At 43.1% G+C, this 18,464-nt stretch overlaps 1 protein-coding gene across 2 annotated transcripts in view; it reads left to right on the forward strand.

Moving 5' to 3' along the window:
* The first annotated feature begins 1,630 nt into the window (after positions 1–1,630).
* LOC143276187 (folylpolyglutamate synthase, mitochondrial-like) overlaps positions 1,631–18,464 on the forward strand; it is a 55,792-nt gene continuing 38,958 nt past the window's right edge. Inside the window, exons 1-4 of one of the 2 annotated variants that reach the window (XM_076580627.1) lie at positions 1,631–2,300; positions 13,994–14,044; positions 16,478–16,609; positions 18,274–18,392. In XM_076580627.1, the coding sequence (XP_076436742.1) occupies positions 2,034–2,300; positions 13,994–14,044; positions 16,478–16,609; positions 18,274–18,392 (569 nt within the window). In that variant the 5' untranslated portion in view covers positions 1,631–2,033. The remainder of the gene's footprint in view (positions 2,301–13,993; positions 14,045–16,477; positions 16,610–18,273; positions 18,393–18,464) is intronic. The other variant, XM_076580628.1, reaches the window with a different exon arrangement.

An 18,464-nucleotide genomic window follows, 5' to 3' on the forward strand; every position in this document is an offset into this window, starting at 1 on the left:
TTCAATGACAAGTGGTAAGAGGTCACGGATCTGGTCTTCCTGAAATCTAGAATTAATTCTTTGGTTTTTGATACGTTCGGTTGAGTTCTAAGTTGTTGTGATCACACCAGCTGACAAGTTCATGTACTCCTTCCCTATAATTATTTTGACTAATCGCTGTTCGTAATCATAGTATACAATGATTTCTATCAACATTTCAATTAATAATTGAGCCGGTTCAACTGAATAACCCGTGAAACGGTTCAAGTGTTGATATTTCAGACTTGGAAATGTTTAGATTTATAAGAAACGGTCACATTTTGACTGCTTGTCAACTCGGAAAAACGGTAACATGTTCTTGTAAGACATGTGTGAAAAGTAAATAGGACACTTATTATTTGTACGTGGTTCTCTGCCGGACTAGTTGTGTTCAACCCAGCCTATATCATAGAAATTCATACCACACTCAGTGAAAAAAGGAATTAGAAAAAAGAACTTGATATCTGTCATGGTGTTTGAACTCACAATATCCCAGTATAGGATCACTTAACAGTAAAACAACAGAACTGGTGACAGTGGCAAACGAGGTAAAGTCCTATTTAAGCGTCCTAATCCGGCCGTGCATGAGCGCGCTGGTTCGAATCACGGCTCAGCCGCTGCGGATATTTTCTCCCCCTCCACTTGACCTTGAGTGGTGGTCTGGACGCTAGTCATTCGGATGAGACAATAAACCGAGGTCCTGTGTGCAGCATGTACTTAGCGCACGTAAAAGAACTCACGGCAACACGGTAGTAAACTGAAATCCACTTCGATAGGAAAAACAAATAAAACTGCACGCAGGATTAATACAAAACAAGAGATGCAAGGCCTTCAAGACTCACTTGTGATAAATTAAGTCCCCTAGCATTAATTACAGAGTAATTTCCCTTTTTTACTATCTGCACCAAAACGTTAGCAAAATAAATAAAAATTCCATGCTTAGCAAAAGAAGTTCCTGTTTGAACAAAAAATGATAATAATGACTCCTCTTGTTGTTGTGTCAGAATAAGAGGTCAAAGTGCCAAGTTTAGAGAATACAAAAAATATAAATATAACAGTAAATGCAGTTTGCATATAATTAGGCTTCTTTTAAAAAAAAAATTGTGCCCATCCCAGAGGTGCAATATTGTTTTAAACAAGATGACTGGAAAGAACTGAATTTTTCCTATTTTTATGCCAAGTTTGGTGTCAACTGACAAAGTATTTGCAGAGAAAATGTCAATGTTAAAGTTTACCACGGACACACAGACACACGGACACACACACACACACACACACAACCGAACACCGGGTTAAAACATATACTCACTTTGTTTACACAAGTGAGTCAAAAATGGGTGGTGCTCTCAGTGTGGTGACGCGCTCTCCCTGGGGAGAACAGCACGAATTTCACACAGAGGAGTCTGTTGTGACAAAAATAGGAGAAATTCGAAATACGAATACGAAAATCACAACGACAAAAAGGGATTTCGTTTCAAACAGCAGTATTTCGTCACTGCCACCACCCGCCCCAGCATGTGCCTCTTTCAAATCGACCTTCACCTGCGGTTGAGAGTTGAAAGGTTAGGTTGCATGATTTATGAGCAGACTAAAACTTGGTAGTGACCTCCAACATCGGTCGCACCCCTGGAAATTATGCTGTCCTGTAGCACTGGGATATTCAGCGCTATGGTTCACACAGTGTTATACGCGGGTTAATTGTTTTTCGTTTGTTTTATTTTATTTTTTTTATCAGCTTTGTATGTGGAGTGGCAAAGTCATTGTTGAAACGGGTCAATACATGGTTTGCGTGATCCGCTAAAGGCCCAGCATCTGCAACAGATGTTCCGAAGGTTGTAAATCAAACATACATCGTCCACTGTGCTGCCGAAAAGACAGTCAACAGTCGTGTTACAGCCAGTTCCTCAACAGCTCTATAGACTCCCTGCTGTAGCACATTCTGTCTGCCCCGAGTGATTTTTTTTTCTGTTTTGCGAAACTAATCGATTGGACTCCGTGAGGTGTGTATATAAGTGATGGCGGCACGTGGATGCGTTCACTCGGCCTGTACTTTTCCACGCGCTCTGTGTGGGGCCACTGATAAACTAACCACGATCTTCAGCGTGCCTTATAGACCCATACAACAGATCCGACGGCGTGCATGCCGTTTACTGACTGTCCCGATGCTGTCACGAGTTGAAACAGATAGCACAGCTCGAAGCATGGCGACCAGCATTACGAGTACAAAACGGGAACCTGCGAATTTGGCGACACAACAACCGCGCCAAAAGTCCAGTTACGAAGTAAGTGATCTCTTGACTGAATGTCAACAAAAAGTGAAAGAAATTCAGATTGTTTTTTTTTGTTTGATTACTTGTTAACTGATTGTTTTATTATCCCATCTACAACGAATCGGTTACCGTGCCCCCTCCCTCTACTTTTCATTCACAAACTTGTCAAACGAATAACATGACGTGAGCTTAACTGAGTTCTTCAGCGCAAGCTAGTTTTGCCAGAAAAAGTTTAGGGTTTTATGAAAACTTGTTAGCGGTAGAAAAATATGTTATTCCTCAAGAGAAAGTGTAGGGTTTTATGAAGACTTGTTGGCGGTAGAAAAATATGCTATTCCTCATAATAAGGATCTTGTTGGGTATTTTGAATAAACACTTACAGATAAGGAAATGAGAATTAGTAAAGGAATTCATGAATATTATGTTTTTACTCAGTTTTGGTAACTAACACCAAGAATTCCCAATGTTTAGTTTGTAACTGACATGCACATACACACACACACACACTCTCTCTCTGTCTCTCTCTCTCTCTCTCTCTCTCTCTCATGAGAATTAGTAAAGGAAGTCATGAACATGATGTTTTTTACTCAATTTTGGTAACTAACACCAAGAATTCCCGATGTTTAGTTTGTAACTTACACACACACACACACACACACACACACACACTTTCTCTCTCTCTCTCTCTCTCTCTCCCTCTCTCTCTCTGTCACACACACACACATGTATTTTGACAAAGTATTATAATGATTATCACAAACTGATATTACAACACATAAATGTCACATCACATTACTACATAGATCCAGTTGCAGAGTAATGATACTCATTAGCATATTCTATCAAGTTTTCAAAAAAAAAAAAATTTTTTTTATAAAAATCCTTTTTCTTTAATCAGTCTTTATATATATATATATATATATATATATATATATATATATTTATACATTCCGAAGTTCTAACATGTCCCCTATTCCCTTGAATTGGATAGAATATAACAGTCACTGTTTACCCTACTAACACTGCATGTGTTATATATTTTGGTATTTGTGTATGTCACTATGTGTATCGGTATTAATTTTGTGTATTTTTATCACTGTGCATGTGTGATGCATGTGACTTTGTGTGCTTGCTTGTGTGTGTGTGTGTGTGTGTGCGCGCGGCATGCGCATGCACGCATGGAAGTGCAGGAGGCAGATAGCTGAGTCATGGGTGTATATATATATCTCCATGTCGAGACGTATATTTTTTTAGGACTCCGGGTTGTCACTCACTGGATCTTTTTCCTGAGTGAGGTCATTCATTCACACGTACGGGTTCCCCTTGTTGGGGGCAGATCGGTGCTGAACCATTTTTCCAATGACAAGGACATACATGCTGCACAATATTGATAGTGTGGTACTTACTGGCTGTACTTACAGTATTTAGAAAGCGTCATCAACAACAATCTCAGCATTACTGATGTCAGCCCGGGGCATATGAACATTTTAATATATTATGATATTATTAGTATTATGATAAACAGGGATCGCGTTAACGCATGTTTTTCGCGTACTTGACGCATTTTGATTTTCGCTGATGCATTTTCACAGCGCTCACGCGTAACACTTACGCAAAACAACTTTTACTCCAAGCCGTATCAATGCAACTTTAGGACTGACTTGGCAGCTAGGTTTGCGATACTGAATCAGACGGTACAAGACAAAGTGTCTGTGCATGCGGAGCACTGCGAGATGCCTACGTGACTCTTAACAGCTACAGCCAATTAACAGAGTATGCGCAACTTGCAATAGAAGGTCCGGCAGCATTGAGCCAGTGCAACGAACTGATTGTCAGGGCTTGTGGTGAATTTCAGCGCCGACGTGAGCGGCGAAAATAGGTGAGTAAACCTTCGATTTAGTGTCATAGGTCTGACGCAATTCTGACTCTAACTTACGCGGTTTTTTTTTGCCGACTTTGCGTAAGCTGCACGCGTTTTTAAAAAGTCTAGCGCGATTCCTGGATAAATGAAAATATTGTGTGTAGGCAAGAGAGAGGAGTGGAGGAAGGTTAGCAAGTGGCAAACCCTGTGAGCTCTTCACAGTGCCACACAGCTGTTGTGTGCAGTGCCTGCTAACTTCCCCTTTGTTGTGCTGAACAAAATGCTGTACTGTACACAGGTTATTTTTAAACTCACACCATCATCACTACACCTCCCCTCCAGTGCAGATCAGTTTTTAACTCACTCAGTACGGCCAGTCCTCTCTTCTCCTCTGCACAGACCCCTCGGATGTCCAGTGGGTGTCTGAATGACCCAACCTTTAGCTTCCGTCGTCAGAATTGTGGTATTCTTTGTCAACATTCACGTCTTCAGTATAAGAGCTTTCCGCTTGCAATATTTTGATGATGGTAATTGGGGTGAAACGCTGTTAACATCGTCTCTTTCACCGTTCGTATGGAGAGAGTTAAGGTTTTGATAAAGATAACAGGCAGGTTTTTTTTTTTTTATATTTGTTCCTACCCTTCCTTTTGGAAGACACAGACAACAGGGCATATATTTATTTTATATATATATATATATATATATATATAATTATATACCCAGGTCTGGCTGTCTCTGTCAGTCTGTGTATAGATCTGTTTGTCTGTCTGTCTCTGTCAGTATGTCTGTCTCTCTATGTTTCTCTCTGTCTTAATTTTCCAGTCAGCTGTTTCCCCAGTTTGTATTTATATGTGGGGGTGGGTGTGTGTGTGTGTGTGGGGGGGGGGAGGGGGGGGGGGGGGGTACCTTACCCTATACTACACTGCACACAACACTTCACTACATAACACTGCACAGCACTACGCTTCACTACTTCACACCACACTACATGACAGTCAATACACTTTGCACTTCATTTTGCTACATTACAATATTGAATATACAATACTACACTACCCTGGATTGTGCTGTGCTGTGCTATAGATACTACACTACTCTCAGCAGGGTTACACTGCAGCACTCTACACACATTATACAACATAATGCTGTGCTAAACTGACTATGTTAGATGCTGTGCTGCACATTGCTATAGGTGCTACACTGCAATCAGCAGAATTGCACTGCGACACCACACACAACATGGCATTGCACTGCACTTCACCACAGTTGTGTGCAGTGCAGTGCAGACACCCACAGCTTCAGTAATTTTGATAACACTAATACAGGTCTGCAGCACAAAATGGCTACAGTGCAGCACAGTTGAGTGGAGTGATGGCCTAGAGGTAACGCGTCCGCCTAGGAAGCGAGAGAGAATCTGAGCGCGCTGGTTCGAATCACGGCTCAGCAGCCGATATTTTCTCCCCCTCCACTAGACCTTGAGTGGTGGTCTGGACGCTAGTCATTCGGATGAGATGATAAACCGAGGTCCCGTGTGCAGCATGCACTTAGCGCACGTAAAAGAACCCACGGCAACAAAAGGGTTGTTCCTGGCAGAATTCTGTAGAAAAATCCACTTCGATAGGAAAAACAAATAAAACTGCACGCAGGAAAAAATACAAAAAAATGGGTGGCGCTGTAGTATAGCGACGCGCTCTCCTTGGGGAGAGCAGCCCGAATTTCACACAGAGAAATTTGTTGTGATAAAAAGAAATACAAATACAAAATACATACATGCTGTGTATACTTATGTAATCATTCATAATCAGGTAAACTTTTTACTGACATCAGTGGCTGCAGGTGTATTCACAGGGAATGTTTTGTTTTGTATCTGTTGAACATAATTAAACATAAAGTGAATCAGCTTGACAGTTTAAAAAAAAAAAAAAAAAAAAAAAAGGAATTTTTAATGTAGAAGTTAGGAGCAGTTGTGAAATTGTAAAACTGTGGTTAAGTTGTTTTTTTTTTTGTTTTGTTTTTTTTTTGTTTTTTTTGCTGTTTGCTGAAAAGCCACTGAATGAATGAGGTGGAAGATTATTTTGAAACTAAAGGTTTCGGTCAGGTTATGTGTCATTCATAGATAATACTATTAGTAACGGTGCCATTTTCAGTATATCGGTTACAGGCTAGTGACCCACTTTATTTTTGTACTCTTTGTTTGAGTGTCATACTTTTATGTATACTAATATAGTTTTAAGATATGTTGGTGGACTAAATGTTAAGTAGGTTGCATTAAAAAACAACTAGTTTTTATTTAATGATGTCAGTACATGTATATGTATAATTAAAAGTATACATATTATATAATTTATAGATTATATGTAGATCTCCATCCCCTTTCAGTCATTAAAGTGTGTCATTTTTACACTTACAGTAATGGCCATTTAAATGTGAGTAAACTGGAACTGCCTTGTACTTTCTTAACTCTCTCCATACGAACGGCGAAAGAGACGACGTTAACAGCGTTTCACGCCAATTACCATCATCAAAATATTGCAAGCGGAAGGCTCTTATACTGAAGAGGTGAATGTTGACAAAGAATACCACAATTCTGACGACGGAAGTTAAAGCTTGGGTCATTCAGACACCCATTGGACATCCGAGGGGTCTGTGTAGAGGAGAAGAGAGGACTGGCCTGGCAGTACTGAGTGGGTTAAGGCTGTGAATGGGCGCACAAACAGCATGCAGACTTACAAGTATCAGAGTGAAGCCATAAGAACTTACTTGTTGATGTGGGTATTAGTTGCTCGGCATCTGTTTGTATCTCTCATTGTTTCCCTCTCTCTCTCTCTTAGTCTTTCTCTCTCTTCCCCCACATTAATTAGGCTTACATTTCTGTGCACTTTGTGTGTGTGTGTGTGTGTGTGAACATGTGTGTGTGTGATTATGTGTGTGTGTGTGAACGTTTGTGTAAATGTGTGTGTGCAAGCAACAATATCTATTCTAATATATTGTACACTGGAATAAAGTTTGTTTCTTTTCAGGACTAAATATCTCAACCAGCTTGTTTTAGTTTCTGAAACTGGTGTGTGACTTCTGTATGTGTGTGTGTGTGTGTGAGTGTGAATGTATGTGTGAGATTCTCTGTGTGTGTGTGTGTGTGTGTGTGTGTGTGTGTGTGTGTGTGTGTGTGTGACTCTGTGTGTGTGTGTGTGTGTGTGAGAGAGAGAGAGAGAGAGAGAGAGAGACTCTGTGTGTTTGTGTGTGTGTGTGTGTGTGTGTGAGAGAGAGAGAGACTCTTTGTGTGTGTGTGTGTGTGTGTGTGTGTGACTCTTTGTGTGTGTGTGTGTGTGTGTGTGTGTGTGTGTGTGTGTGTGTGCAGTACTAAAATCAACAGGTTTGTTTTAGTTTCTAAAACGGGTGTGTGACTTCTTTGTGTGTGTGTGAGACTGTGTGTGTGTGTGTGTGTGTGTGTGTGTGTGTGTGTGTGTGTGTGACTCTCTTTGTGTGTGTGACTCTGTGTGTGTGTGTGTGTGACTCTGTGTGTGTGTGTGTGTGTGTGTGTGTGTGTGTGTGTGTGTGTGTGTGTGGCATGGAGCTCAAGATGACAGTGACCTACCAGTGTTGTCATCATCCACAGAGAAAGTCACTGCCAGGGACAGTGGGAGATGTGTGTGTGTGTGTGTGTGTGTGGCAGGAGGAGGGTGGGGGTGGAGGAGGGGGGCTTTGCAGAGGGATAGAGGAGGGAATGGAGCCCCTCCCTCCACCTCCACGTCCCCCCCCCTCTCTCTTTACACCCCTACCCTCCAACACATGATTTAGTTGAGGAGTGTTGTGTCTTGGCCACAGTGGCTTGGTCGGGGACCCACAACCAGGTCAGTGACCACCTATCTTGACCCGCTGCTGGAGATCTCTCTCGATCAGTGCTGTGCTCCAGGGAGTCGAGGGAGGGTGGGTGGTGATGGTGGTGGATGCGTCATGAAATGTTACCAAACATGTGTTTGTCCAACTGTGGTACAGTGGAGGTGGTGGGTGGGTGGTGGTGGTGGATGCCTCATGGAATGTTACCAAACATGTGTTTGTCCAACTGTGGTACAGTAGAGGGGGTGGGTGGTGGTGGTGGATGCCTCATGGAATGTTACCAAACATGTGTTTGTCCAACTGTGGTACAGTAGAGGGGGTGGGTGGGTGGGTGGTGGTGGTGGTGGATGCGTCATGAAATGTTACCAAACATGTGTTTGTCCAACTGTGGTACAGTGGAGGGGGTGGGTGGGTGGTGGTGGTGGATGCATCATGGAACGTTACCAAACATGTGTTTGTCCAACTGTGGTACAGTAGAGGGGGTGGGTGGGTGGGTGGTGGTGGTGGTGGATGCGTCATGAAATGTTACCAAACATGTGTTTGTCCAACTGTGGTACAGTGGAGGGGGTGGGTGGTGGTGGTGGATGCATTATGGAACGTTACCAAACATGTGTTTGTCCAACTGTGGTACAGTAGAGGGGGTGGGTGGTGGTGGTGGATGCCTCATGGAATGTTACCAAACATGTGTTTGTCCAACTGTGGTACAGTAGAGGGGGTGGGTGGGTGGTGGTGGTGGTGGTGGATGTCTCATGAGATGTTACCAAACATGTGTTTGTCCAACTGTGGTACAGTGGAGGGGGTGGGTGGGTGGTGGTGGTGGATGCATCATGGAACGTTACCAAACATGTGTTTGTCCAACTGTGGTACAGTAGAGGGGGTGGGTGGGTGGTGGGTGGTGGTGGTGGATGTCTCATGAATGTTACCAAACATGTGTTTGTCCAACTGTGGTACAGTGGGAGGGGGTGGGTGGGTGGTGGTGGATGCATTATGGAATGTTACCAAACATGTGTTTGTCCAACTGTGGTACAGTAGAGGGGGTGGGTGGGTGGGTTGGTGGTGTGGATGCCTATGGAATGTTACAAATGTGTTAGTCCAACTGTGGTACAGTAGAGGGGGGGTGGGTGGGTGGGTGGTGGTGGTGGGATGCATTATGGAAGTTACCAAACATGTGTTTGTCCAACTGTGGTACAGTAGAGGGTGGGTGGGTGGTGGTGGTGGTGGTGGATGCCTCATGGAATGTTACCAAACATGTGTTTGTCCAACTGTGGTAACGTAGAGAGGGGTGGTGTGAGTGTGGTGTGGAATGTTAAACCTTGTTTGGTCATACTGTGGTACATGTAGATGGGCGTGAGGCTGGTAGGTTTGGTTAGGATGCTTCAAAATGTTACCAAACATGTGTTTGTCCAACTGTGGTACAGTGGAGGGGGTGGGTGGTGGTGGTGGATGCATTATGGAACGTTACCAAACATGTGTTTGTCCAACTGTGGTACAGTAGAGGGGGTGGGTGGGTGGGTGGTGGTGGTGGTGGTGGTGGATGCCTCATGGGATGTTACCAAACATGTGTTTGTCCAACTGTGGAACAATAGAGAGGGGTGTGGATGTGGGTGGAATTAAATCCCTTTGTGGTCAGAAGTTGACATGGACAGGCTGGGTGTGTACAGACATGTGTGTTCCCTGCCCCAGATCGGACTGGACACACAGTTTTCAGAAAGTTCAGGATGTTTACACACCCTCACTTCCACTCTTTACCCCCCCCCCCCCCCTGCCCCCCACCCCCACACCTGCTCAGTTGACAGGAGTTTAAGAAATGTCTAGAGGTTTACACCCACTCACCTCCCTTTCCCCTTCCCCCTTCCCCACTCTCCCAGCCCTCCCCCTCCTCCCCGTTTGATTGGAGGCACACACCTGAAGGGGTGTTGTGGAATGGGGAAGCAGTTGGGCTCTTGCTCAGCACACATGTATGTGTTGCAATGGGGGCACAGCTTAGATAACCCCCAGTGTAGTGTTGAGCTTTAGTGATAAAATTCGATCAAGGGGCACTTTTGTGCGGTTCAACAGATCATTCAAGGTCTGGGATCATGACGTCTGAAATACATTGTGTATTTAACGCAATAGCAGGTTGGCACATGCCAGCACAGTGTGTATATTACTATATTAAGTATATATATACACTAGCAGGTATGCACATGAACAATTGAACAATGAACTATATGAAAGATTTGCCTGTACACTCTTTGGCACCATTCCAAACAATACTCAGTTTGTATTATAAAGCATTATTGTTGCCTGTATCAGAAGTGCCAATAACAAAATCTGACCCCCAGAATGACATTTTTACATGAGGTTTAACTTCAGGTAATGCAGTTCTCAGGTTTCTCCTGACAGGTGTTTTTTTTGTTGTTTTTTTTGTTTTTTTTTTTAAATAAGAAAGTATATTTCTAAATTATGAATAGATGTGAATGACTAGGAGTGATTGTGATTGATATATATATATATATCTTTATTTACACATTTATTTGTTATTATTTATTTCCTTACACCACTAAATTGAATCTCTTTCAGCGTCTGTGGCAGTGAAGCTTGTCATCTGTCACATTGGTTGGATTGCACTCCTTTACAGTTGATTAACTCACTCAGTACAGCCAGTCCTCTCTTCTCCTCTACACAGACCCCTCGGATGTCCAGTGGGTGTCTGAATGACCCAACCTTTAGCTTCCGTCGTCAGAACTGTGGTATTCTTTGTCAACATTCACCTCTTCAGTATAAGAGCCTTCCGCTTGCAATACTTTGATGGTGGTAATTGGGGTGAAACGCTGTTAACGTCGTTCTCTTTCACCGTTCGTATGGAGAGAGTTGATGCACATCCCCGCAGAAGTGCCCCAAGAGAAACAGACACCTTTTTTGGAATTCACCTGGCTGTTCTCGAGCCAGGGTTGTGTTGCAGGGGAATTTATCTTGGCAGCATTGGGCAGCATTGTTTGCTTTGTGTTAAGACTTTACAAAGTTTACACTTTGCATCAGTAAAGTTTGCTCAGCGCTAGGGATTTTACGGTGTGTACACGAATAATTTTAAAGTAGATATTGTACATTGAGTCGATCAACAGCGTTGTTTGTACCTGCTTTTTGAGGTAGGGATAATTTTGACAGAGCAAGTGCAGCCTACTTCAAATTACAGCAGCGGCAATAAATGAGTCAAATGATTGAATAAAGTAACCATACGGTGATGAAATAAAACCACTATGTTTATAGTTCCGTGCATCCAGCTACAGCACACTATTATGGCATAGTGTGACGAGTTGTAAAGCTCTTATTCCATAATTGGAGTTCCTCTTCTTTGGGCTGCGTTACTTTGTTCAGAAAAAATCCAAATGGCCGGTTAACCCCTAAAGTGCCATAAAGCCTATTCCGTTTGTGCATAGCTTATGACACTGATGACATCATCAGCAGATGGGAAATAAGTACTCAGAGCTGACAATTCACACATTTGATCTTGAGATGGTATATATATAAATATATAGATATATCTCCACACCTTTTCCTCAGTTTTTTGGCTGATTGTTCTAGAGATTGGTTTATGACTTAGTTAAAACGCAGTGACTTGAAACACAATCACACGTTTGATCTTGAGTGGTATATATATAAAATATATATATATATATATATATATATATATATATATATATATATATATAATCTTCAGACCTTTTTCTCAGTTTTTGGCTGACTGTTCTGGAGACTGATTTTTGACTTGAAAGACCACTTTCTGTAGTTCTTTTCCCTTGGTACACAAGTGGCTAAAGTGTGCATGAAAAGTGGCAATTGCACCTGAATCACGCGCCACACTGATCCCATTTGGCCCAGGCTCAGCAGTGTGGGGGTGAAGGTCACAGCACCCCTGTGGACCTACCTGTCCGTTTCTGACCTGGTCAGTGATTACACTCCCTCAACAACTCTCCGTTCTTCCTCGGACTGTTACCTTCAGGAAATTCCCTATGTCAATACAAGGACCGATGGGTGCAATAGCCAATAGCAATAGCGTGCATACCAGACCATCGGCTGCCCAAAAGGCTCTTCTATGGCGAGCTGCAACAAGGGGAGAGATACTCTGAAAGTCTCTCTGAAAGCGTATGATATCAACCCTGACTCCTGGGAGGAATCTGCAGTGGACCGTGACAAATGGCGCGCTGCTGTGCACAAAGGTGCCAAGTTGTGCGAGGCCAACAGGACTGCTGCAGCTGTTCAGAAGAGGCAGGCCAGAAAGTCACGGGTAAACAAGCTACCTGACAATGATATGCCTGTCTTTGCCCCAACTGTCAGCGAACATTTCATGCGCAGATTGGACTATTCAGCCATCTGCGCACTCACAGATAGATTCATGAGCATCCCCCCCCCCCGCCCCCCCCACCACCACCACCACCCTACCCCCATCCCCCAGCTGGATGACAGCGATGGTCATCATCGATATCGATGGACACACACCACCACCTTCAGGAAATTCCCTATGTCAATACAAGAACCGATGGATGCAATAGCCGAGTGATTAAAACATTGGACTTTCAATCCGAGGGTTCCAGGTTCCAGTCGTGGTAAAGGTGCCTGGTAGGTAAAGGGTGCTGATTTTTGCGATCTCCCTGGTCAACATATGTGTAGACATGCTTGTGCCTGAACCCCCTTCGCATGTATGCACAAGCAGAAGATCAAATACGCACAATAAAGATCCTGTAATCCATGTCAGTTTTCAGTGGGTTATGGAAGCAAGAACATACCCAGCATGCACACCCCCGAAAATGGAGTATAGCTGCCTTCACAGTGGGGTAAAAGCAGTCATATGCGTAAAAGCCCACTTGTGTACATACGAGTGAACGGAGGAGTCACAGCCCACGAACAAAGAGGAAGAAGAAATACCAGACTCTACGGCGAGCGCTCTGTTCCCTTTACTGCTCCTGATGCTTGGAGTAACCTTCTATTTCATATCGGTTCTGACGCTGTCTCGGCCCTTTGGTCATCACTAAAAACTCATCTTTTCAGAACCTGTCTGCAAGCAGTCAGTTTCCTACAAGTTTCTGGAGGCCTGCCAGCTTCACTGTCAGGAATGAGGAGGGGGGAGGGAGCGGGGAGTGGGGGAGAGATTCAAGAATCAAGATGGTTTATTCAGTCAAGGCCATAGCCCCATATGAACAGGGGGCAACAACAAAATTTTGTTTTCGTATGTGTCATTGCAATTGTTAATGCAAACAGTGCAGCATATCCCATAACAAGCTCCAATAAAACTAGGATATAAATGTCTCTCTTAAATGAAATGCTTTATAGAGAAACAAAGCAAAACTACGTATAGTGTTTTCGTCCACCGATGACATCAGTAAACACAGTCGAAACGTACACGGATGTACATAATATTTTTTTAGGAATGAGCTGGATTTGTAGGTCATTAAGGACAGGACATTTCAAAACAAAATGGACTTCATCCTCTCTGGATTCCCTGCATAAAGGACACAGAGTGGGGGAGAGAGAAAGAGAGAATGATCATAAGCGGTTCATGTTAATTTGTAACCTTTTTTTCTTTTTCTTTTTTTTTTTTTTTTGTAAAGCACCCTGAGCTCTTTGTGTTTGAGAGAAATGGTGCTATACTGTAGGTGTATGTTGTCATATAATTATCATATTATTATTATTATTATTATTATTACTACTACTACTGCTGCTGCTACTGCTGCTGCTATTATTGATGTATAATAATAATAATAATAATAATTATTATTATTATTCTTATCAGTACTAGTAGTAGTAGAAGTAGTCTCATCATCATCATTATCATCATTATTACTAGTAGTACTGTAATGAATACTTAATTATTGTTTTATTGTTGTTGTTGTTATTATTATTATTATTATTATTATTATTTAACTACTATAATTATGAAGGCGTTGGCATGGTGGCGGGAGAAGAGAATGGACTTGTCTAGTCAGAACAGACTGTTGTCTCAACAGATGGTTGGTTTCTTTCTTTTCAGTTCCGTCCTTGTTTTGAAAACTGTCCTTTGTCTTCTCAGGCTGACTGGGTCGTAAGCTATGTCCTTTTCATTTTGTGTGTGTGTGTGTGCGTGCGTGCATGCGTGCGCGCATGTCATTTTTAGTACTATATACCCTTTTTTTGTTTTATGTTTTCATTTGTAAATAATATTGTTGTGCAATACCCTATTGACTTAACATGAGTATGTGTGTGTGCGGACATGGGGGGAGGGGTGGGAAGGGGGGGGGGGGGGGCGGATAGTCTATCGTCAGCTATTGGGAATTCTTATTTGACTAGTTTTAATCTCTTGTGTTGCGCATGATGATTTTATGCTAGTCTCTACAACGCAACGAGCCTGTGATTGCACAGCTTAATTTCCATGTGGATTAATAAAGTGTTTTTGATTGATTGATGACGGGCGCAATAGCCGAGTGGTTAAAGCGTTGGACTGTCAATTTGAGGGTCCCGGGTTCAAATCACGGTGACGGCCTGGTGGGTAAAGGGTGGAGATTTTTCCGATCTCCCAGGTCAACATATGTGCGGACCTGCTAGTGCCTGAACCCCCTTCGTGTGTAAATGCATGCAGAAGATCAAATACGCACGTTAAAGATCCTGTAATCCATGTCAGCGTTCGGTGGGTTATGGAAACAAGAACATACCCAGCATGCACACCCCCAAAAGCGGAGTATGGCTGCCTACATGGCGGGGTAAAAATGGTCATACACGTAAAAACCCACTTGTGTACATGCAAGTGAACGTGGGAGTTGCAGCCCACGAACGCAGAAGAAGAAGAAGATTGATTGATTTTCATTTTCATTTGGTTATGTAGATTTATGCTGTCACTGCTGGGTTTTTTTATTTTTATTTTTTTATTATTATTTTTTTAAAATAATTATTATTGACCCCATGAGTGCCATAATTATATACACATGTGCAAATAGTAATGTCACTGATAAAATCATGAAATGAAGGGAAACAACTCCAGAAGGCTGACAATTCAATCTTTTTGATCAAGAGTGGTCTCCGGACCATTTTCTGTTTTGGGATGTTTATTTACCCCTGAAAACGGAGTAAGGCTGCCCACATGGCGGGGTTAAAAAGGGTCATACACATAAAAGCCCACTCGTGTACATGTATACAAGTGAGCATGGGAGTTGCTGCCCATGGAGTGATGGCCTAGAGGTAACGCGTCCGCCTCGGAAGCAAGAGAATCTGAGCGCGCTGGTTCGAATCACGGCTCAGCCGCCGATATTTTCTCCCCCTCCTCTAGACCTTGAGTGGTGGTCTGGACGCTAGTCATTCGGATGAGACGATAAACCGAGGTCCCGTGTGCAGCATGCACTTAGCGCACGTAAAAGAACCCACGGCAACAAAAGGGTTGTTCCTGGCAAAATTCTGTAGAAAAATCCACTTCGATAGGAAAAACAAATAAAACTGCACGCAGGGAAAAAAAAAAGAAAAAAGGGTGGCGCTGTAGTGTAGCGACGCGCTCTCCCTGGGGAGAGCAGCCCGAATTTCACACAGAGAAATCTGTTGTGATAAAAAGAAATACAAATACAAAATACAAATACAAAATGAAGAAGAATACGAAGAAGAAGGGTGTTTATTCTGGATTTTGATTTATGGCAGGAAACTTCGCTTTGTTTGGTTTTTTCTTTTCTTCCTGGCACTCAGGGGGTCAGTGGTGTTGTGACTGAATGATGTGGTGATTGCAGACCTCAGATACACTCTGCTTGTTGTTTTTTTCTCTCTCTCTTTTGGTCTGTCTCTTTCTGTGTCTCTTTGTCTTTCTCTTGGTGGCTGTCTGTCTGTCTGTCTCTCACTCTTCCTTTGTCATTGTCTGTGTGTGTTTGTGAGATTTGAAGAGAGAGAAAGAAATGTTGACTGGTAAAGAGGTATTGAGTTGGAGGGAGATAAAGACTGACTTACTGAGAGAGACGGAGAGAGACAGCGAGAGAGAGAGAGGGAGGCAGGGAGGGAGAGAGAGAGAGAGGAATGCAGGTGTTTAATTCGTCTTGATGTACACAGATAATGACCAGGATAATTTAACATTCTGGGCCTGTCACTGTTGCGTGTGTGAAATTCTGAACATGATTAAATCAATACAATTCTGAACAGCACAATAATGCAGGTCTGTTTGTGCAGCAGTTTAAAAAAACAGCAATAAAATAAAAGGAAGAAAAAATAACAGTAAAAACGGGAAAAAAAATTGGAATTATTATTTAACAGAACCGTTAATAGTTCTCAGAAATGATTTTTCATTGAATCACTGATTTTTTTTATTTATTATTAGTTTCTTTTTCCTTTCTCTTCTTAAAAAAGTTCTTCCAAAGCAGTGTTTAAAAAAAAAAGAAAGAAAAAAAAAAGAAAAGAAACAAACAAACAGCATCACCAGACGCTTGTTTACAGGATAGTTTTTGTACATACATCATCATGAAGTCACAGTATGTGTTGACCAGCTCGTTACATCTTTGCTGTGTCCCAGGAGGCGGTGGTGGCGCTGAACTCCTTGCAGTCGAACGCGGAGACCATCAGGAGGTCGCTGCAGCACCGGAACGAGTCGAGGAAGCACAACATCCCCAACATGATCAACTACCTGCAGCGGGTGGGGATCTCGGTAAGTCACACAGTGGAGCGTTGGCCTAGAAGTTAACGCGTCCACCCAGGAAGCGAGAGAATCTGAGCGCATGGGGTCAAACCCCACACTTCCCAGTATTTTTTTCCCCTCCATTTAGCCTTGAGTAATGGTCTGGACGCTAGTCATTCGGATGTGACGATAAACCGAAGTCCTGTGTGCAGCATGCACTTGGCGCACGTGAAAGAACCCACACCAACAAAAGGGTTGTCCCAGGCAAAATTCTGTAGAAAAGCCCACTTCGACAGGAAAACAAATAAAATCTCAGGCAGGGAAAAAAAATGAAAAAAAATAACGGGTGGTGCTCTCATTGTAGCCACTTGCTCTCCCTGGGCACAGCAGCCTGAATTTCATACAGGGAAATCTGTGGTGACAAAAAGAGTAATGCAATGCAATACAATACAATACAATGAAGTCTGTTTTTTTAGTTTTTGCTGCCCCATCATCTGAACCTTTTAAATGGCATTACTCCCACGCCTTTCATTCCGAATCCCCCATACATGGCTACACCTGTGTTCATCTATCGCAGTCCCCATGTCCGTAGTCCACAGCATCACGTTTCCTTTCTCCAGCAAACACTGACATAGATTACAGCATCATGTTTCCTTTCTCCAACACTGACATAGATTACAGCGTCGTGTTTCCATTCTCCAACACTGACATAGATTACAGCGTCGTGTTTCCATTCTCCAACACTGACATAGATTACAGCGTCGTGTTTCCATTCTCCAACACTGACATAGATTACAGCGTCGTGTTTCCATTCTCCAGCACTGACATAGATTACAGCATCATGTTTCCATTCTCCAACACTGACATAGATTACAGCGTCATGTTTCCATTCTCCAACACGGACATAGATTACAGCGTCGTGTTTCCATTCTCCGACATAGATTACAGCATCATGTTTCCATTCTCCGACATAGATTACAGTGTCGTGTTTCCATTCACCAACACTGACATAGATTACAGCGTCATGTTTCCATTCTCCAACACCGACATAGATTACAGCGTCGTGTTTCCATTCTCCAACACTGACATAGATTACAGCGTCATGTTTCCATTCTCCAACACGGACATAGATTACAGCGTCGTGTTTCCATTCTCCAACACTGACATAGATTACAGCGTCATGTTTCCATTCTCCGACATAGATTACAGCGTCGTGTTTCCATTCTCCAACACTGACATAGATTACACATCATGTCTGTGTCAGCTGGACGATGTGGACAATGTGTCATGTCTGTGTCAGCTGGACGATGTGGACAATGTGTCTTGTGTGTGTCAGCTGGACGATGTGGACAATGTGTCATGTGTGTGTCAGCTGGACGATGTGGACAGTTTGTCATGTGTGTGTCAGCTGGACGATGTGGACAATTTGTCATGTGTGTGTCAGCTGGATGATGTGGACAATGTGTCTTGTGTGTGTCAGCTGGACGATGTGGACAATGTGTCATGTGTGTGTCAGCTGGACGATGTGGACAGTTTGTCATGTGTGTGTCAGCTGGACAGTGTGGACAATGTGTCATGTCTGTGTCAGCTGGACTATGTGGACAATGTCTTGCGTGTGTCAGCTGGACGATGTGGACAGTGTGTCATGTGTGTGTCAGCTGGACGATGTGGACAATGTGTCATGTGTGTGTCAGCTGGACGATGTGGACAAGCTGTCGGTGATTCATGTGACGGGCACCAAGGGAAAAGGGTCCACCTGTGCCTTCACTGAAAGCATCCTGCGGCAGTACGGCTACAAGACCGGCATTTTCAGGTCAGATAACCAGCGTCCAATGTGCTTTGTTCTCTGTCTTCCTGGGCTTTTTATCCCGCCATGTAGGCAGCC

This window comes from Babylonia areolata, chromosome 31 (genome assembly GCF_041734735.1).
Source record: "Babylonia areolata isolate BAREFJ2019XMU chromosome 31, ASM4173473v1, whole genome shotgun sequence".
NCBI classification, from domain to species: Eukaryota; Metazoa; Mollusca; class Gastropoda; order Neogastropoda; family Buccinidae; genus Babylonia; species Babylonia areolata.